Source organism: Xiphias gladius, chromosome 21 (genome assembly GCF_016859285.1).
Source record: "Xiphias gladius isolate SHS-SW01 ecotype Sanya breed wild chromosome 21, ASM1685928v1, whole genome shotgun sequence".
NCBI classification, from domain to species: Eukaryota; Metazoa; Chordata; class Actinopteri; order Istiophoriformes; family Xiphiidae; genus Xiphias; species Xiphias gladius.
The window spans coordinates 10,967,431-10,988,188 of NC_053420.1; the positions used below are offsets into that span (position 1 = coordinate 10,967,431).

The following is a 20,758-nucleotide window of genomic DNA, read 5'->3' on the forward strand; positions in this document are numbered from 1 at the left end:
CTGCTTAAAATGCCCTGTCACTTTCGTTTTCGTTTCATGCGAACGAACGCACCACACCTAGAAATGTCTGGAGTACGGGTTTCGTCCGTGACCGAGACGCACATGATCAAAATCCATGCACACAAATTACAACTCTTCAGGTCACATTGTCTTTTATAAACTGAACATGTAAGGCGACACCTTGAAGATGAAGTCTAACTACGGTAGAAAACACCAAATACAGCAAAGGAAGGGAAAGTAAAAAGTACAACAGTTCCATCTTGAACGCAGCAGAGTGAGAGTTAGGAAGAGAATTCAGGAGGAAAAGAGGAGAAAAAGCAAATGGTAAGTATCACTTTGTAACGTACAGGACTCAAGTAAATGTACTTAGTTACATTCCAATACTGGATTAGTATACCGAATCCATCTGTCTATCTATCTGTCTATCTATCCATCTATCTATCTATCTATCCAGTGGTGGAAAGTAACTAAATACATTTACTCAAGTACTCAGTTACAGTTTTGAGGTAGGCCACAATCTTTGCAGATTCAGATTAATGATAAAAAATAAATAAATAAATAAAGCAACAGATAAAGTAGGAGGTTTTATTATAGGTTAAGATAAAAAATTAGATTAGGCTTATTTGATCCCTTGATGGAAAAGTTTCAAAATCAAAGGGATGTACACATGAATACATAAATAATTATAATTCTGTTATATACATTCTGAAATGGGCCAGGGCTGCACCATGATTACTTTTACTCCGTAGTACTTTATAGTATATTTCGATGCTAATATTGTTGCACTTTTACTTAGGTTTCCGAACGCGGGACCTTTGTTTGTAACTTGTATCTCTACACTGTGGTATTCCTTCTCAAACGTCTGAGTACCTCTCCCACCACTGTATCCATCAACAAATCAATCACACGACCTTTATTATTCTCATTCCAATTCCAATTCCGGTGTAAACACAGGAGCGTAGGCGCCTCCTCCCCGTGACCCTCCCATCCCGTGCTCTCATCGTCTCGACCCTACGCGGTGAGTCAGACTGAGCAGGGAGGATCTCCACTGCTAACGTGTCCCATTGGTCGCTTCAGCCAGTGTAAACATGTAGCCGTTTCATCGGTCTGACCTTACTGCTATTAAGCGGCGCTTTCTTAATCGTGAACCTGTTTGCCAGTCGGCCCGAGCGGTGATGGCTGTGTCGTTGAAAACGTCGGCTTCGGAACCAGGGCGGTGTAGCGTTAGCTTGGTGACTAGCTAACACCGAATAGCTAACTAGCGGGTCGTGTTTTGTATGAGGCTGGCCTTGCTAATTAGGCGGCTAGCTTCCAGTTGGCAGCCACGAAGGGATAAGTCGAGGTTGGCCAGACAAAGGATGGCAAGTAATGGTATCTAACGAGGAAACGTCAAGAAGTGGAGAAAAAACATGAAGAAATCTAGAAGTGTCGGTGCCTCGGCACCAGTGAATGGAAGACAAGGTAGCGGTAAGTGTCATGTCGAAGTTAACTGTCTGTAGTTTAGGACATCATACCGTGTATTCCGGATATTTTAGGAGTAAATTCAGTCCCTATTTTTATTTTAATGAAAAACCCCCCCAAAAAAACAACACCAAAAAACCAAAACAAAAAACACATGACTGCCTGTGTCTGTTGGAGTTAGCTAAGCTAATCATGCCACCCCCCATAACGTCCGCAAATGTATTCGCTGCATGTAAAACACCTGCAAGCTAAAAGTCAACAGATGCGAGCTAGTTAAACATGGTGTTTTGTGCGCCTCAGACTGGGACGCCAGGCGGAAGAGGAAAATTTCGGATATCACACAGGCCCTGAGCGCGAGTCCGGTGGATATAGCAGCTCTGAGGAGGATGGCTATCAGTGAAGGAGGGCTGCTGACTGATGAGATACGCTGTCAAGTGTGGCCTCGTCTTCTCAACGTCCCCCTTCAGGTCATGGACCAGGAGCCAGGTAGCATGCGCCTGCACACACAGAGTAATGTAGGCTGCACGCCTACATGCTATTGCAAACACCTTTCCTTTCCCACTATGCATGATAGTTATTAAAACATGCCGAGACTTAGCTGGTGCAAGCTCTCCCACATATTTGACTCACACACCAGTGCAAATGGTGGCATGTCTTGTCCAGAGACGGTGGAGCGAGAGAATAACAAGGACTACAACCAGGTCCTGCTGGATGTCCAGCGCTCACTGCGGAGGTTCCCACCTGGTAAGTACTGACAAACAACTCGGTTTAACTCTACTGTCAGCTGTACTGGCTCAGAAAGAGTGTGATACCCACAGATGGACACACACAAATAAGCTTTGGTGCACCAGTCCTGATCACCAAATCTAGAGATTTTGACTGTCAAATTAATGTGTTAAATATACTATATTGCCACTTGTAAATTGCCATTTGTAAATTGAGGGATTCTCCACACGATCTTTGAACCAGGGAGAACACATTGCATTTGCTCAGGGGTGTAGTTCAGTTTTCTTTCAGAATTTGTTGACAGTTAGTGTTGTTGCAATAAGTTCAACACCAACGCCAAATTTGCCAAACGCCACTTTTGACTCTGTGTAAACAGTGATTTCAGCTCTTCTATAAACCCACCTATTAAATCAAGATCTGTTAACACTATACTTGAAGGAGCTGCACCCAGAATGTGTTACTGGTGGGAGGAAAAAATGTCTGTGGAGATTTCAGCTTCTGCAAGCTCTGATCTCGGTGAACTTTGATCTGTGCCAAACTTTGATGTCATCCATTCATCAGGTGGAAGTCAAACCATTTTTCCGTCAATTAAAAACTGTAGGATGGATTATTGTTACTTTTTGGAGGAAAAAACTCAGTAATAATATACAGTTCTGTATTTTTTAATGAAAGTCATTTTAAATAAATCAATGTAGGTACTTGGTATTACTCAGAACAAAACAGAATTTTTTTTTTTATCCATTTTTTTTTGGTGGACTTGTACAGGTATGCCAGATGAGCAGAGGGAGGGTCTCCAGGAAGAGCTAATTGACATCATCCTCAGAGTTCTGAAACGTAATCCCCAACTGCACTACTACCAAGGATACCATGACATTGTTGTCACCTTCTTGTTAGTCCTGGGAGAGCGCCTTGCAACTGCTCTTGTGGAAAAGCTCTCCACGCATCACCTCAGGTACTTTCCGTGTATATATGTGTGTGTGTGTGTGTGTGTGTGTGTGTGTGTGTGTATATATATGTATGTATATATATATATATATATATATATATATATATATATATATATATATATATATATATATATATATATATATAATCTCAGTTTTTCATTCTTTATGTGTTCTCTACCTTTGTGACACGTCAGAATAAAAAATATCCTTTCCCCTCCTCCCTCCCTTCCTTCCTCCCTTCTTTAACAATGGACTTATTGTGCACTCTAAAATAACTCTCTCTGTTGCCCTCTTTCTCAGGGACTTCATGGATCCCACCATGGACAACACAAAACATATTCTTAATTATTTGATGCCCATCATTGAGAGGGTCAACCCAGAGGTGCATGACTTCATGCAACAGTAAGGCTCTCTGCTATTTTAGTGACAACGGTTCAAATCAAATTATTTTCCATCAGTTTATCTGTAAGATATGAAGCTTTGCAAATTGAAAAATTCAGCAGAGCTTTATTATGTAGTAGGAACATACAGCAATTTTCCATATAAGGCAGTTGTAACTAAAGCTCAATGTTGAGAGTATTAAAATGCTTAAACAGTGCTTGCCCTGTGGTTATGAAAACTTAATACCATTTGTATCTGCTCTATAAATTATTTACACCAGAATCTTTTGTCCTGAACTTGGACATTTCATTTTTATAATTTCATTACTTTCACGTAAAATTTCACATAGAATTTTTAATAAATGATGTATTCATTTTAAATTGGTTTACAGCCATTAGGTTTGGCTGTATCCTCTAACTTTGTGACACACATATAGCAATATCCTCTTCCAAGTTTTTTTAAAACAACTTGGAAAAAGATATTACAAGGTTAACATTAAACATCAGCATGCTCAAATCAGAAGATGATGGTAATGTTTTTAGTGAAGGAAGACTGTACTTTTACAGCACTCTGATCCTATTATGACAGCTCAAGTTACTTCTGTAAAGACTTACGAACAGAAGTCATTAAGTCCTCCAACTTGGAAGGCTAACGTGTCAGTTGTCCTCTATATCTGACTTTCAGTTCCAGTTCCGAAAGCATAGCTATAATCTCCAATACGTTTTGGTCTTAAGTGCTATATTGTACCTGGAGCACAAGAAAACATCACAGTTTTGTGTGCTGATGTAAGAAGATCTCTGCCATGTTTTGATTCTTAGGGCTGAGGTGGGTACAGTCTTCGCTCTTAGCTGGCTGATCACCTGGTTTGGCCATGTCCTGTCTGACTTCCGCCATGTTGTCCGGTTGTATGACTTCTTCTTGGCCTGCCATCCACTGATGCCCATCTACTTTGCTGCTGTGGTGAGTTCCCTATGATCAGCACTTCAATTACAATACATGATTTAAGTCTGTTGAATCAATAAAAAATTTCCAAAGGCAATGACATGTATATAAGCTTCGTTTATTGATATGTGAACCAGAGGCCAACAGTTACCCTTTGATGTATCTTTTATTGTAAGGCTTTGCTCAACATGGACAGCATTGTCACTGTGGAGAGGCCTATTTGCCTATTGTGAGGGTTGTGTGATGACAAATTCATAGGTTGCTCCGTCCCCATGACCTCTACAAGTCCATCCCTGTACAATTAGATCACTGCAGCTGTGTAAAACCCTAACATCAGATCGAGACTGTGTATGTGTGTGTGTGTGTATATATAATGTAAAATAGTTCATTCTCAATCCTTGTATCTCTGATACAATTTTACCATTGTGGCCCTTTGAATGACAAAAGTGCCTGTATGTTATTTGTACCTGTGTTGCAGATCGTACTGTACAGAGAAGAGGAGGTGTTGGAGTGTGAATGCGACATGGCTATGGTTCATCACCTGCTGTCTCAGATTCCCCAGGATCTGCCATATGAGACACTCATCAGCCGAGCAGGAGACCTTTTTGTCCAGTTTCCTCCTTCTGAACTGGCTAAAGAAGCTGCCTCACATGAAAGGTACTTTTCTCTTTAGGTTCACTACCTTACCCTTACAAAACATTACTTGCTTATATTTTATTTCTCTGCTTCTACATTCGCACACTGTTGTTATGAACTGTAATATTCATATTTAAGTTTCTTCTACTTCTCAACCCTGATTACTCACCGTTCTTTCATTAACCATTTCATTTTCTTTCTGTCTTGGTCTCTCTCTATGTATCTGTCCGTTTACCTCCTAAGCATGGCAACCTCTACCTTTAAGGACTTTGACCTTGCGTCCACACAACAGCGACCGGACTCTGTTCTCCGTCGCCGACGCAGACAAAAACAGGCTGCGCTGGACAGCTCAGCAGCCAGCTCGGTAGTAGCAGTGGCTCAGCCTTCAGCAGCACGGCGGTTTGTTCGGCTGGCTGTCATGGGTCTGACAGTGGCTTTGGGGGCAGCAGCTCTCGCTGTGGTCAACACCGCCTTGGAGTGGGCCCCAAAATTGGACCTGTTTCCTTGAACTGTTCCTCCTTTACCCCTACACACTAACTCACCTGTCCTTGACTGAATCTAGGTGGTGGGTCTGTTTCCAAGAGCCCCTTAAACCACAAACCCTGCAGTCAATAACATTGTCTGGAGTGTACTCTCTAAACTGAACCAGTTAACGCTCATCTTTCATATTCTAGGATGTCACTAAACATCCTACTCTATATAGGGGATCTGAGGCCCCTGCTAAGGGTCTGTTTCATCACTCCTGAAGAGCATGCAGCAGTGTAAGTTACAGCTGCCAGTGTTCTGAAATGAAGAATCCATCCTGTTATAATGAAGAGACTGTATTTCTAAGAACTACTATTGATGGTGTCATTATTAAAGTTTATTTATATTTGGTATTAGGATAATCTGATATTGAGTTATGCTCACAGAGATTTATGCTTGGTGGACTCACTGCACTTCAAACAAACTGCTGCCAATTAAGAGAGCTGAGTTGAATGTATGAGACGTGTGTGTGTGTGTGTGTGTGTGTGCGTGCGCGCAACCCATTTGTTATCTAATTGAAACCTGGACTAAGACCAAATAGAGGATTGGTAGAAGCCTCTCTTTGTATAATTTACTGTTTCTTAATTTATAGGTACCCGAATCTGTATAGAAATCTGGTCATGTCACACAGGCACTTTTTAAGGTCACCATTTTATCATGTTTATATGTCATTTTGTCCCATTTCAAAAGTTGTCACCTTTGACTACACATTTTAGTTTTGGATCACTGTTGGGGTCAAAATGTTAATGGTGTAATCAAAGTAAATGTATTGTAGCCTGCTTGAGACTTAATTTTGTATCTCAAAACTTAAATCTGAGGATTAGGCCCAGATTGCGGTACAGCTTTCACAGTCCAGGACGTAAAAATCAACCGTACTGAAATGGTGTCACTGGAGCTTTTCCATTTACCTACTTACTCAATTGTTTGGTTGTGCAACCTTAAAAATATGTCTGTTTCATTGCCCCAAATAACTAGTGTATGTTTCCTGCTTCACTTTTTCTGAAGTAGACGATTAGATCTCGCCTCATAGTTAACACACTCACTCAATCACTCAATGCCTGGTAGCAGAAAATATCAGAGCTGGGATAAATAGAAAGTGAAATGAAGTGGATACTGTAGTCTTTGGGTTGGCGCTGTGGGGGACCCAGTTTGCACTGACTGCATTAGCTTTGTAAAATCACTTTTTAGAATTAGTTTGGTGGGTGCTTTGCTCACTCCTACTGGAAAGGTGCTACTGTCAGAAAAAGCGCCTGAGCCTTTAAATTAATACTTTCCAACATTTATGTTTTAAACATGACTTAACCTTTATTTGAAAACACACCATTTAGAAAATTTGATTGTTGAGAGTGTACAATAAACAGCATTTGCATTTCAGGGGCAGTCCAGCTCATTCCAATGTTCCTGTCATTTTCGTTCAGTCACGTATTTTAAATAGGGGATTGCATATGTGTCAGTGGTATGGCACTGAATACCCAAATCTTAACAGACAACACTTAGCAAATAGTTTGTTAGTAACTAATTTGGATTGTCTGAAATCTTTGTCTTTTGCTCAACAGAAATCTTCAAAATTAACTGGGTTGTAGTCACCTGCATTGGACGGCACAAAAACCAGTCGACCAAAAACGTATCATGGGAGCAATTAAAGCGACGTATTGAGGAAATCTGTTTTGCTACTGTATAGTAGGCACTGAACACCTGGCTATCCCATTCCTATATTATGGTCATTCGATTTATTGCCTTTGCAGTGAACTACTGATTCAGCTAGTAAGAGAGGAAAAACTGAAGGTGACCTGGAACATGTCCAGAGACGCTCTGAGGTGCCTGATAGTATATCTGTTCAGCAGTATTTTTAAAGCACCATGTATCTACACTCAGTGGTTCTCATTTATTTTCATTGCACTAAATGATTTATCTGCCTTTTGTGTTTATTTTGTTATAATGACACTGTCATACTAATGTAAAGTTGTACAAGAGAATGCTAATAAACTACTGTGAAAATGGTCAGTGTATTTGTTTTGACACAGTTACACATCAATGTGTAAACTAACTTTTTTGTTCCTAGTAACATGGTTACGTTTTGACAGTTTTAAAAGTATCTAAGACATTAACATACTCTTGTACTAATTGTAATAATAATTTGTGCCCAATATAGTTTTCCCCCAAAACATTTTAAAACATGACATCCAATCTTCCTCATTGAAAAAGCCAGAATCTGTGAATATGTAATAGTGTTTTTTCTTTTTCTCAAAAGTTTCAGAAATGTTAGTGCCGGCCACGATATGTCTCCTACGTCACTGAAAGGTCTATTCTGTGTTTGTGCAGTGGAGGTTTATGGTTTCTACATCACACTTGTGTAAGTTGTATATCGGACCACGATTAGCTTCTTAACTGGTTGTGAAACTTGAAGGGGAGCACAGAGGAGCTCTCCTCCTTCAGCAGATGAGGGTGAAAGCGGCCTTGTAGAGTCAAACTCTGCACATACATGAATCGACACAGTGAAGCTCAAACGTCCAAAGTAACAAAAAGCAAAAGACGTTTTTGACTGGAGAGGGACATTAACGTACACTATTTTGATACAGCAAAGACATTTTTCAGATTAGGAAGACCCACCTGAACCTTCAAAGAATTCCATCTAACTATTTGTTTTTTCCATGTGTAGTTAAACTGATTAATACTATTAAACATACTGGTCAATTTTACATTTCCTCAAAAATGGTATCTTGACCATTTTAGGACAAACCTGATGTTTCAGTTTACATTTGTAGAGCTTTGCCGAACTTCATTCAGCCTAATCTGTATTTACCAGGATTAGTTCAACATCTTTGAGCTTTAGCTATCCTTTTACCTTCAGCTATCCTTTCGTCAGCTTCATCACTACATCATCAGCTACACCTACACTTGTGTCAGACTCAGCAATACTCCATCAACCTCAGTCGTATTTTGTTAATTTCAGTTGTACTTTAAGATTAACGCTGGCATTTCATTGTCTTCCAGTAATGCCAGAGTGCAGTGCTCGTAAGGGGAGCGTAATGGCTTTTAAATAAATAAATCACTTTTAAATACATTCATTGTTTCAATAAGCAATGAATGTACGCTCATATGATTATGGTGCATATTTTTAATATTAAACTCACAATCTCTACTGTGTAGTTCACAAGTAGTACCAAAAAATTAAGAAAAAACAAAAATGCAGATAAAGGACAGTTTAGCCTGATGACCGTTGAGCTAGGCTTGATAAAGTGTAACTAAGACTGATGTATGCTGTGCAAAGTCTGACTTGTTCAAAAATGACCATTATACAGTACCTTGGTTTTTGTCAAGGCTAAAAAAAAATATATACATATTTTTTTTGGAAATTGCCTATTTAAAATGGCTGCTTGCATTTTGCTGCTCGGGCACCAGAGACCAACTTCCTCTAAAAGGCCCAGGTTGTGAATTTTATCTAATGACAGGACTGAGGATAAATTAACAAAAATTATATAAAGACACGTTTCAAGCAATGGTGAAAACCAGCTAACTTTATACCGTAGATACAACACATAAACAAAATATATTGTATACAATATAGTGCATTGGTTACTGTAAGTCTTGAGGAATGAACACTTAACAACTACAGATAAAGATCTGAATACCTGACAAATATACAGCATCACTATTTGTCCACCTTGCCATATTTCAAACCTGATAGATTAAAGTCATAAACTGCATCAGAGCAACTTGTTTTACATTATGAACACACTCATTCAATGTAAAAACTTAAAACAGCATCCTTCACCACACTATGATAAGTCGACTGAGCGAAATTCCATTGCTTACAGTTCCCACTACAAATCCCTAATTTTCATCATTAATGTTCCACCTACATTACATCAGTTACAACTTCATAAAACCTTCTGGTTAGTTAAGTTAGGCAGACCCAAAAAAAAAAAAAAGGTTACTCATGAATGAATATCGTTGGTAGCTGCAGTTAAATCGTTGCAGCTGCACTTCACACAGGACAAGAACAAAGGAAATTCCCTATTTATGGACTGTACTGTTTTCGAGTATAAGCCTTTCATCGCATGTCTGTCTAGAAAGGTTAAACATGTTATTTTGGTTTGCTTGACTGATCAAAGTACAAGTTTTGAGTTGAAGCGAAAACTTGAGTGAAACACGATGCCGTAACTGTCACGTCAAACCGAACTGTGATGAAAGCAGTTAGCCAGAGGTCAAAATGTGTATTAAGCGGATATTCGGCACCAAAAGGTATTATTATAGCAGAGGATCCCAGTAAAGCTTATTTTCTCCCATTGGCGGTTGACATTCTCAGCTGCAGAGATGTAGAAGCTACGGCCTGCGGTTTGCCTGGCTAGTGTGTATTAGTTTTCCGTGTGGTAACCGCACCTTTGAAGAAAGGTGTGCCTCAGCGGCAGGACTACAGGTGTACCGTGTCCTCTCACCGTTTCACTGAAATCAGTGCTGAAAGTCAGCATAATAAATCAAACGAGCGCACGAATGCAGCCAGCTTTAAGCCAGAGGCCTAAGCATCGGCTGAGGTCTGCATGTCTTGAGACAGTGTGTGCGCTCGCAGCCGCATGCTATCGTATGTGTTCATCGGTGTGCTTCCCTCAGTGGCAGTTCTGGCAGTTGGGATGGCAAGGCTGATTATTGACTCGACATCTACAGCCACCTGATATGTCGCCACTGCCCTGTAAAAAAAAAAAGAAAAAGAAAAAAAAAGTCAGATGCAGGGCTCAAACACAAGGTATGGTAACTGTCCTCAACTCTGAACCAACACTGCATGGAAATGTGTTTGTCGAGCTCTGAATGTGCGTCTGTATTCACATTTGGTCCCCAGCGAGCTTGCTTGGTGACCCAGCAGATTTCTGTCTTGCACATCAAACAGCAGATCCAATCGCAGCCATCTTTTTTCTGGACAATGACGTCGCACCGTGGACATTTCATGGCCTCCCCATTCTGCAGCATGCTCTATAGAGAAAAAAAAAATAAAAAAAAATACAACTACTCAGATGATCAACACCGAATAACACGCGTAGTACAAAAAGCGCAGTCCAAGATGCTTGATGGGGATTTTAACAATTACACAAAAAGAGCAACATTAAACAGTTCTGAGTTAAGAACTCAGAGCCTGAGGTGTTCTTGGTGCAATTGAAATATAAAGTATTTGTCTAACTTATTCAGTCAGAAACGGTTTCAAAAGCTACTTTACAGTTAAACTTGGAGATGAAAGACTTCATAATTCGTGTTGAAGAAAACAGACACTCCCATCAGTCCTCCCAGTTTAACTGGGTTCACAGATAAAGAAGTAACCTGGAAGGCAAGCTTCAGTTCAAGCAATACACACACATCTGTTTTTATTCATGAATAATCATCGAATATTCACAGGACACTAGACAAGCTAAAATAAATTAAAACTCTATGGGATTACTTTTTCAAAGTAAAATATTAACTATAAAAGTTCAAAACTGTAGTGCTGCACAGGAAGCAGTACGCTCTTTTGCTTACAATGAATGGAAATGATAAAAAAAAACAAAAGCTTGCATTTGCTTCCTGATCCACACTGATCTACGAGCACCAGGGAGTGCATGCCTGTTTATTGTCTAATGTCATCAGCTCTGCATGTGGACATACTGCGCTATCGCTCAGAGCGTTAAGGCCGACCTACCTCTAGCATCAGCTTAGTTTGCTGAGCCGCCTGGTCGTTCTCTGCTCGGATGCGCAGGTCATCCTGGTAGTCCTTACAATTCATGTCTGTGTGGATGGCCTGAAAACACACGCAACATCTCATGCGTTTGGTTCTTGTACTCCTACCATACACAAAAGAAACCCTTCCTCGGTTAATGTAAGAAATGTGACAAAGCTACCCTGCAGAGAATGCAGTTGGTTTCGTCGCAGAGTTGACAGTGGAACTCGTCGACTTCGTCCTCGTAGACGCACCATCCTCGACAGTTGGGGGTCTGACAGTGGAAGCTGTGCTCTGTGCGGCTCTCCGCGATGCTCAGACGCAACTCCAGAAACCGCTGGTGCTCATCTTCTGTGAGCAGCTGCGTCCGGGACCATGCAGTTTAACAATAGCAGAGGCAGAGAAAGCGTGAGAGTGCACATACTGTATGGCTCTCACCTTTACGTGAAGGAAATAAAGGACCCCCTACTTGTCAGAGCGTGCTTTGGTTGATAAGGTGTTTTGCAACATGACTTTAAAATGTGCAGCACTGACATTTGAGTAAATGTCTACAGCTTAATGTACTGTAGATTCATCCCCATTGTCCTATTGTTGAACATTTGCTACCCAGGTACAGTATGCCATACGCTGTTGTTCCGTTGTTCACGTTATGAGATAAAAATCTTTTTTTTTTTTATATTTTCTTAAAATGTAGGATTACCAATAAGCAACATGCATGTGCTTTTATGTCACATGTTCCTCTATGGATGACAGAAAAAACCTCGCCTTACTAAACTTCTATTCCGAACTTTTTTTTTTAACAAGTTCTTATATAGGAGGTTATAGGAGGGTTTGAAAAAGAATAAGAAGCCATTGAATTTGTAATAAGTCTGACCAATCAGATCAGTAATTCTATATTAGGCCTACATTGTCACAAGCTAATGTGTGAATACTATGTGAACTGAAATGAAAATGTGGTCACAATCATTTCATGTGATTGTCTGGATTATTATTAATTGATGGTGTAGGCTAAAGTTTCCCATCAACTTTTGGATTCTAAAGGTTCTTGCTCTCCCGTCTCACCGCTCTGATTTCACGGTCCAGGAGCTTGCTGTCACAATTGTCAGGACACGACACCTCAGCGTCTTGACTGTTCACTATTGTCCCTTTTAGACACTCCCTGAACAAATGGCACACACACACACACGCACACACACACACAAACATACACACACACACACACAGATAAGAACAATACAAATGTGGAAATGCATAAAATATTAACCTTTTGACATTTTGCAAATAATTTCATATATATGGGCAGTGTAGACTTTAAGAAAGCAGACTGAATACGTTTATCACTTGTATGTCATATAGAGTGGTTCAGAGCTGTTTCCTGTCTGACCTGCAGAAGGTGTGCAAACACTCTCTGAGGACAATGCCCTCTCCTGGCTCCAGATTAGAGAAGCAGATGGGACAGTCTGTCTCTGTGGCATTGGGGATCAGGTTCAGGTCTTCTGTCGCCAACAAGTTCCAGTAGTTCCTCTCTCGTTCCGCCTGCCTTCCCTTGATTACCCAGTAGGGGAGATTCACGACAAATTGTGATGACTCATTATAAAACGTCATAATCCTGTGTCTCCAGAAAATAGAAAGTGAAACCGCTGAAGACTGTTGAAATGAGCATCTCTGAAGTTTTTACGGACTCTACTCTGGTAGTGTTGCTTTTACTTTTCCACGCATCATTGCATTTGGTTGTGCAGAGAATGCATGTCATCTACTGGTTCCGCATCTATCATACATACCATATCATTTTAGTTTGTCTATTGAACATCCTCTTCTATACCAGAGAGCTACGATAAACGAGCGCATTTAGATGACTACCAATAACTTCAAGTTTCAGTAACAGATTTGACTCTCCAAACTTTCTATAGTGCTTGCTTTGGGTTTTTTAATAAATCAAGAAATTAGCTCTGTGGCTAACAAACACACATACGGCTTACTTGTTTCAGAAAAACAAACGGCTGCAGACTACGGCTGCAACGTAGTGCAGGTCTGCGGCATATGTTTCAATGAGTCTGGGTGACCAGGGTAAGGTCAACTTTACATATAAATTTGACAACGGGCGGAAAAAGCTGTTACTTGTTCATACTGCAACATGGCCAGCTTTTCCTGCTGAATCCGTAGAATCTCCTGCTGGTCTGGCTGGTAGATGTCAGGCACCTCATAATCCTCTGGCCGTTCCTCTCCACACATCTCACAGCCAGGACGTGTTGGTTTGTTCACGTATGTGCACATACTACAGGCCCAGCCCAACTGCAAACACAAACACAGATGTATACAGCATGCTCGTACAGCCCCTGGACACACACTACGTGGACATGCGGCATAGACAGGCCTACGGGCTCGGACACACTGCAGACACAATGTCTGACACAGAGTTGGTATTCTGACCTGAGGTCTAGGAGGAAAAGCAGGTTTAGGAGCAGTCGGGGGTTTAGGAGGAAGACAAATGTGTTGAGGCTCTGGAGGAGGATCTGTCTTCTCACCACCACCTCCGCTCAGCCCTCTGGGAAAAAGCTGCATAGACTCCACAATGCCTAAGAATAGATTATCCCTCCATAAAACTTCTGTTTAACCTGCAAGTTGACTTGTAAATTGCACTGGAGATCAATGATATCGATAACAGAAAAACATTTCCTGTCTAGGGCTGGGTATTGAAGTGTGTGTGTGTGTGTGTGTTTGCTACTGACCCTCTATGCGTTGCTGCTCCTGGTCCAGTTTGTGTTGATGCCGCGTGAGGTGCGCGGCATGGGCGGAGAGGACGAACAGGAAAGCCTGGTCTCCGCTCTGACGGACACCGTGGCTGTACAGCGTCTCCCGGTCCTGAGCCAAACGCTTGCCGATCACCCAGCGCTGCAACAAAGGGTGGAACCCAAAGTCGTGGCTGATCTGTGAAGGTGAAATCAGCGATGGGCAGGTCATTCGATACAGCTGTGATGTTCCATGGGTTTAGAGGAAAAATGATTCCCACTTGTGATCATGACTGATGGGAGCTCGAAGTGTGTATGCACTGTATTTGTGCCAGTGTTCATGTACATGCATTTAAATAAAGCCACACAAAAAAAAAAATCTGTATATTACAGAACGTCATGCCATAAAGAATTGCATTTGAAAAATAAAACTTTTAACACAGTAACGAACGGCCTTTGACCTACTATCGACTACTATCGTATGCTATATGTTTGTTTGACAACAATACACAGGAAACAGACAAGCAACAGGTAAAAGATCAGAAATACTAGATCATGGCTCAGTTTAGTGTTTACAGTGTATAACAGTGATGAGGTATTACAGGCTGGTAAAATATTATGTTAATTCAATCAAAAATTGCTTTCACATCAGTACCTTGTCTTTAAGCTGTGCAATTGTCATACCAGCGGAAACCAAAACGGTCACTGGGATGTAGGTATCTGACTGAGCGTCCTCCACGCCGACCCTCAACCTATAGAGCAGGAAACCATAGAACCTGTCAGCCTTGCGTTATTTTTTTCTGCTTATTGCGTAACAGAATCAAATTTTCCATCAAGTGACCACACACGGACACCCAGCCAGGCATGCACACACTTTTTTTTTTTTCCATTCATTTCTTTTGGGCATACTTGACCTTCACTCCCCAACTCTTATCCATTACGTCATCCCAGCTCTCACCCTAGAAACAAACACCCCCCCCCCCCAAACGGAGGGAAACGTTTCCCCACAAGCCACAAGGCTTACGGTTCTCCGATTCTGAAAACATGTGGCCAAGGAAAGGAAAGTCGCACACGGACACGTGCCCACACACACAGTTGTGTGTCCCACCTTATGGAGTCCTGAGAGTAGGCCTGACTGCTGATACTGACGGACACTGGAACAGAAAGTTGCGACAGCCTCTGGCACAGCTTGACGGCTTCTTGGCAGTTCCCACTGCTAAGGGCTTCACTCAGAGAGAGGGCGAGTTCCTCGGCTGCAAGGGGAGCAAGGGAAGAGTTCATATGCTCAAGTCACTCTTTATCAGCACGCTCAATGTCTTACGGACGGCAGTCACCATTGGATGGCACTGTTTTGTGTATTATATGTAGTACACGGTCTACAGTTTTCTCTCTATATCATCCTCACACGTGTTAAAAATGCTCCAAAGGAAAAAGAAGGACTTGTTACATCTGACTATCCTTTAATTTGGTAGAATTTACTACTAGAGAAAACTACAGTTTCAATCAAAACAATGTACTGAGGACTTTCACTTCCCCCAGACACACTTGTGGCAGAATTAAATAATAAACAGTGACACATATAAAAACGTATTCTTTTCGCGGAGACGGAGTTAATGAAATGGCTGGTCTCGTATAAAGGAGCACGTGAAATGAAATTAGTTCAGATCCCTCGCACCAAAATCGAAACCAAGTTCGGCTGCTCACCCTCTTTCAAACTGACTTGCGGCGCCACCTCAGAGGCCATGATTACGCCTGAAACGACCGGTAACACAACACGTATCGCGCAAACATCGCAGTTTTGACCAAACGCGGCTGCTGGTTTGACCGGTTTTCCCACCCAACACTCTCTCTCTCTCTCTCGGGTCGTGTTGCGGCGGTCGCTCGCCCTGGACGCTCCCCGGGAAGAAAGGTGGTTTACAAGGTCCAACTGGAAAGAGAGAGAGATAGAGAGCGAGAGAGAGAGATGGGGGGGGGGGCGAAATATGGGGCCCGCCGGAGACTAAACGACGTGCCTTCGTCTTCTGGCCGCGGCGCAGGGATCTGACAGGTAGAACGGAAAGTGAAACCGACTCGAGTTCAGGAAGAGAAACTTTAAAAGCATCAGCTCCGCCCCCTCGGCCTCGCCCCCCCCCCCGAGAAGTTTCTAGTCTGTGATTGTGATTTTCAAAAGACACCGAAAAACAAACACAAACAAAAACAAAAAAAACAACGCATATAATAATGTATTGGTATTCTATCTGTCTAACTGCTCCAACTGTCGTTTTCCTTTTCCTTCTTTACTTTTTCAGCCCATCACTGCGCAATACTGCACCGATCAGTCACGGCCCTGCTCACAGTCCTCTTCGGGTTCAAAGCCTCCACTTCAGCTCAGCAGTGTCGGCATAAAACTACGTTAAGGGGCAAAACCAACGCGGTGGAATATAATCCGGATTCAATGTCGTGTTTCTAAAAGGGCCCAACCGTGACCTCCAAGCTCCGGCAGGTGGCAGTGTCTGTCCAAAGTTGGCCTGCCGGAATTTGACAACGTTCAACTTTGACTTAATGCGAAGGAATCGGGCTGACTGTATATGTGACCTCAACCACAAGATGCCCGTCATAAGAGGTTACATTGAATTTGTATTAATGTCAGTAAGTCACTTGTGGTTTTGAATACAAAGCTTGTATAGCCTTTAAATGTAGGGTGTCCACTGATAAAGACAAAGGCTTTTCAGAGGCTTTGGAGCCGTCGGTCCCGATGAAGTTAACGCTTCACCATCCAGATGCACGGCGCAGACGAACGAGCCAATCACGGCGGCTCCGGCGAGGAGGGGCCGGCAGCCCCCTGCTCGGCGGCGCACCACAAAGTTGCAGAGCGTCCCCGGGTCCGCGCCTGCCAGCTCTGACTTGACACGTCTCCCGCGCCTCCCCTGAAACCCACACCGTGCGCTTCGGCCTCCGCCGCCTCCGAGCGATCCGGCTCCATTCAAGAACGGTGTGTCGCGACGCGTGCAGAGATGCTGGCGTGCACGGAGATGATCACCATGTGCCTGCAGTCGGCCAAACAGAAGCGTCTTCGGGCTCAGCAGCAGCAGCAGCAGCACCCGCAGCAGCAGCACCCGCTGCACAGCACCGGGCAGGGGCTCACTATATTTCATGATGTGAGTGCATCGACTCTCTTACTCACGTATCACCGTGACAGGTGGTATTTATCCAGCAGACTGTTGGTGCTCCCGCTATTCGTGTCAGTAGTGTTAAAAGCATCCTCAGTGTCTCGAGATATGCGCCGTGAGAAGTCAAAATACATTAGAACTGCGCGAAATCGGAAAGGGTGGAAAAATGTACGGGTGACCTATAGTGCAGTTTAAAGACAGGGTGTAGTTGTAGTTTTGACCCTTTGCTTGTTTCTTTCTAGAAAATGCCATGAGAGTGAAAAGAGATTTGTTTTTATCAGCTGTTCCTCTCTCTTATACCCACATCACACACCTCAAGATGATACAGTATTTGGCTGTGTGTGCATGTGTGTGCGTGTGTATGTGCATGTGTGTGTGTGTGCGTGTGCGTGTGTGTGTGTGTGTGTGTCAGAGCAAAGTAGGAAGCTCTGCAGCTGCTGCCTCTGCATGATAAATTAAGCTCTCGCAGTCAGACAGTTTTAGGGGCTGCTGGGGGTTCTCCTCTTTATGTTGCACGCACACACACACACACACACACACACACACACACAAACACTCAGCTCTGATCTTTCAAAAGCTTAATGTAACATTACACACCAGAAACACACACACATAAAACACTAAGAAAATCTTTTATAAAAAATATTACAAAGATTAAACTTGATCTCTTTAGCATTGTATCATGTTCTTTTTTATTCGTCTGATTCTTGATTTTTGAGTGTTGCGTTTGAGTGTTTTGAGCACTTCTCTTTATCTCTCTCTCTCACACACACACACACACACGTAATTTCACACATCCGTGCGCACAGATGCACTTACCCCAACTGGAGCTTAAACCAATAACACCTGCTGCCTGATTAACCTACAACACTGCAGCAGAGGCTACCCATCAGCAGAGTAATTATCCGTCCATCACATACTGTCTCGTGCTGGGTTAGCCGGCCACTGATGTGTCCAAAATCTGAGCGCCCACTAACTGACAGCTTTCTGCCTGCTCTGTCACTAATGCAGAGCACAGACAGCCGTGTCTGAACAAGAGCACATTACTCATGTTTTTGTAAAAAATGTCACTGTACCGCGGTGCGCACACGGTCCCTGAGAGGAGCACGGCACCAGAGTCCCTCGACGTGTAGTCTTCAACCTTGAGTTTTTTCTGTTGTAAGAGCAGAAACAGTCTAACAGGCACACCTGCTCAGGAACATAACTACGTTGAATTGTCTAAATAAGCCTGTGTAGGAGATTACGGTGTTGAGAAATACTAAATACTCTAAACCCAGACAAGGACACGTTGCCTTTGATTACCATACTTGTCTGTTCATTGTCTCGTTTTACCATATTCATTTTTCTTTGTGTCTTTCCACTGTGCTTCGGTTTAGGCGAAACACTGAGCAGACAGTGGAAATCTTGTTCCTGCCTGTAGGTTGCCCAATTATTCCACCGGGAGAGCTGACAGATTTTGACTGGAGAATTCTAATTTTGTATTTAAAGCCGGGAGAGAGCTGTCTCATACTGCCGCGGCAGTCCCCTACAGTATTAAGTCGGCTGAATAAACTGAAAACAATCATAAATATTTTGTGTGCCTGGAGTAAAAGTTGTATAGCAGATCAATGGCGATTGATTTTTTCAGAGATAATGCCGGTGGATGAACTTTATTAATGCAGTGGTACACATTGATTTTCATTAGTGTACTGGAGATAAAAACACACACATGCACACGCAGGGGAAATACTAAGCAGAAAGGGGATGTCAATGTAAAAGGAATTTAATTCTTTGTAAGAACAAGACCCATTTCATTTTAAAAACGTGCTGCCCAGTTGTACACGCAACGGACGGATACGCCTCCGTGACAGGAATGTCAGAGATGTAGAGACTGTAATAACTATGTTTCCCCGAGCAAGAGACAAAGTAGTGCCTGAAAAAATGCCCTGTTCAAAGGCCAGGGACAATTAATGATGCTGGCAATGATCGTAGGAGGTGCTTTTATCATCCACATTGTTGGCTGCTTTTTTTTTATTGTCTTTGTTATGTGTATACAGTGGTTCTGCGTTTCTGAAGCTTGCTCGATCCTCAGCGCTCTGTTTTTTCTCTCTCTCTCTCTCTCATCTCTGCCCTCCCTCTCCTGATCTTCATCTCTTGCTGCTCTTCAACTGGAGAAGCAAAAAAACAGGCATGTAAGGAAACAGAGAGAAGGAAAAATAAGAAAATGTAAACTTCATAATATAATTTTCAAATATAAATCTGTCACATACAATACGCTCATCGAAATATGATCATTAGTTCTGGTTTTCTCTTTCTCAAGCACAAAATCTAAAGAAGCAGTGTGTCAGCGGAGCCTGAGAGAACCCACTGTCTTAACACCTGCCACCATGACATCAGAGCAGGAGCGCTCTGGGAAGCAGGTCTGACCTTTTCCGGGGCTTGCTGTAAATGATGCATTATCATTTCCTGACACTGGAAAGCCCAAAAGACACAGTCAAACAGCATACAAGTTTAACAGCGCTGTACCTGTTCTCCCATCGAATCCAGCAGGAGGGATGAAATGCTGCTTAGACGGGTTGCAGTGCCAAAGGAGGAAAAAGTAAAGGCTGCTGGCTGAGAAGGAGATTTACCGTGCGCCATGCAGAAGCTGAAAGTAGACAGGATATTAATTTCGGATTCATGCAAACGAGGAGGATTCAAAATGTTCTGCCATCATGCTACCAAAAGCAGCATATTACATTAACCAAATAACACAGACAGCAATTTGTCGCTTTCCAGCCACCTTTGCGTCTAGACAGATGAATCAGAAATAGAGCAATTGGCGGTTTGAGGTGACCAGACATCTTGTTATTAGTCAGGGTTGAGGCTGTGGAGAGACAGGCATTGACAGACAAAGGGCAGAGGTGCAGACTTTGAGCTTGTTGACCCATGGGAAGATGAGAGTGAGGGGCACGTTCTCCTGTTATTAATAACCTGTAGGTCAAAACTGACGAGCTTGTCAGTCCTGACCGCAGCCTAACAATAGAAACAACAGACTGAGGGGGTGGAATAGCATCGATAGAAGGGAACAGAAAACAATTTATTTTTATTTTTTTTCATTGCAAATAATCTTTGTAATATCTATGATGAAGTTACCGTAGGACAAAACAGGACAAAAATCAAATATGGAAATAGATGCTTTAAACAAATTGCAGTGCCATACTTGAACTGGCGGAAATTTTAATTTTCCACGGTCGTATGAAGATGAATTAATACATTCTGAAACTGAAACTGTGTTGCATAGGTTAAGATAAATGTGCAGTGGTTTATAATTCTAGTTCCAGATTCACTTTTCTCCGTGCTAAGTCAGTTGTTCTAGGTTCATCTAAGTGTCAGCCTTTTGAAACATCTCTCTGTGTGTTTTCTCTCCCTCTTATTTTGACTGTGACTTATAATGGAGCCGCTTTTCCCCAGTTTTGTCCAACTATCTAAAGCCCTTATTAGACATGAAATCAAAGGTGAGCGTTATAATTGGCACCCAAAATGTCCATTGTGAACATCCATTTGATTTACAAGAGCTACTTCGGACGAATTCAGCTTTGTCCTGTGTACTTTGGTTGT

The 20,758-nt window shown here is 42.3% G+C and overlaps 3 protein-coding genes across 5 annotated transcripts in view; 2 read left to right on the forward strand and 1 right to left on the reverse strand.

Moving 5' to 3' along the window:
- The first annotated feature begins 169 nt into the window (after positions 1 to 169).
- tbc1d20 (TBC1 domain family, member 20) lies at positions 170 to 7,612 on the forward strand. 2 transcript variants are annotated; one of them, XM_040158810.1, is made up of 8 exons: positions 170 to 324; positions 1,762 to 1,947; positions 2,125 to 2,205; positions 2,953 to 3,139; positions 3,435 to 3,536; positions 4,334 to 4,475; positions 4,936 to 5,114; positions 5,337 to 7,612. In XM_040158810.1, the coding sequence occupies exons 2-8, from the start codon at positions 1,848 to 1,850 to the stop codon at positions 5,599 to 5,601; spliced, it is 1,056 nt and encodes a 351-aa protein (XP_040014744.1). In that variant the 5' UTR covers positions 170 to 324; positions 1,762 to 1,847; the 3' UTR covers positions 5,602 to 7,612. The 2 variants fall into 2 exon arrangements, with proteins under 2 accessions (XP_040014744.1, XP_040014743.1); XM_040158809.1 differs by lacking the exon at positions 170 to 324 and adding an exon at positions 750 to 1,467.
- Positions 7,613 to 8,721: 1,109 nt separating this feature from the next.
- rbck1 (RanBP-type and C3HC4-type zinc finger containing 1) lies at positions 8,722 to 16,454 on the reverse strand. Of its 2 annotated transcripts, none has more exons than XM_040115853.1 (12): positions 16,311 to 16,454; positions 15,139 to 15,283; positions 14,686 to 14,782; positions 14,031 to 14,229; positions 13,732 to 13,877; positions 13,420 to 13,593; positions 12,686 to 12,846; positions 12,364 to 12,460; positions 11,483 to 11,662; positions 11,284 to 11,382; positions 10,443 to 10,586; positions 8,722 to 10,306 (listed from the first exon to the last, which is right to left on the reverse strand). In XM_040115853.1, exons 3-12 carry the CDS (start codon positions 14,710 to 14,712, stop codon positions 10,226 to 10,228), a joined length of 1,308 nt encoding a protein of 435 aa, XP_039971787.1. In that variant the 5' UTR covers positions 14,713 to 14,782; positions 15,139 to 15,283; positions 16,311 to 16,454; the 3' UTR covers positions 8,722 to 10,225. The 2 variants fall into 2 exon arrangements, with proteins under 2 accessions (XP_039971787.1, XP_039971788.1); XM_040115854.1 differs by lacking the exon at positions 16,311 to 16,454 and adding an exon at positions 15,735 to 16,014.
- Positions 16,455 to 18,046: 1,592 nt separating this feature from the next.
- The window catches only part of necab3 (N-terminal EF-hand calcium binding protein 3), a gene marked incomplete at its 5' end in the record, with an annotated part of 34,173 nt that continues 31,461 nt past the window's right edge, over positions 18,047 to 20,758 (forward strand). The window contains one exon of the mRNA XM_040158994.1: positions 18,047 to 18,076. Coding sequence (XP_040014928.1) covers positions 18,047 to 18,076 — 30 coding nt within the window. The remainder of the gene's footprint in view (positions 18,077 to 20,758) is intronic.

What these genes read in the sequence shown, in the direction of transcription:
- tbc1d20 (XM_040158809.1), top strand. Translation starts at nt 1,410, where the DNA reads ATGAAGAAATCTAGAAGTGTCGGTGCCTCGGCACCAGTGAATGGAAGA. An exon ending in GGTCATGGACCAGGAGCCAG is followed by an intron (nt 1,948 to 2,124) that starts GTAGCATGCGCC and finishes TGTCTTGTCCAG; the next exon opens with AGACGGTGGAGCGAGAGAAT. An exon ending in CCATCTACTTTGCTGCTGTG is followed by an intron (nt 4,476 to 4,935) that starts GTGAGTTCCCTA and finishes CCTGTGTTGCAG; the next exon opens with ATCGTACTGTACAGAGAAGA.
- rbck1 (XM_040115854.1), bottom strand. Translation starts at nt 15,774, where the DNA reads ATGGCCTCTGAGGTGGCGCCGCAAGTCAGTTTGAAAGAGG. An exon ending in TACTCTCAGGACTCCATAAG is followed by an intron (nt 14,783 to 15,138) that starts GTGGGACACACA and finishes CCTGCTCTATAG; the next exon opens with GTTGAGGGTCGGCGTGGAGG. An exon ending in AAGCTCGCTGGGGACCAAAT is followed by an intron (nt 10,307 to 10,442) that starts GTGAATACAGAC and finishes TTTTTTTTACAG; the next exon opens with GGCAGTGGCGACATATCAGG.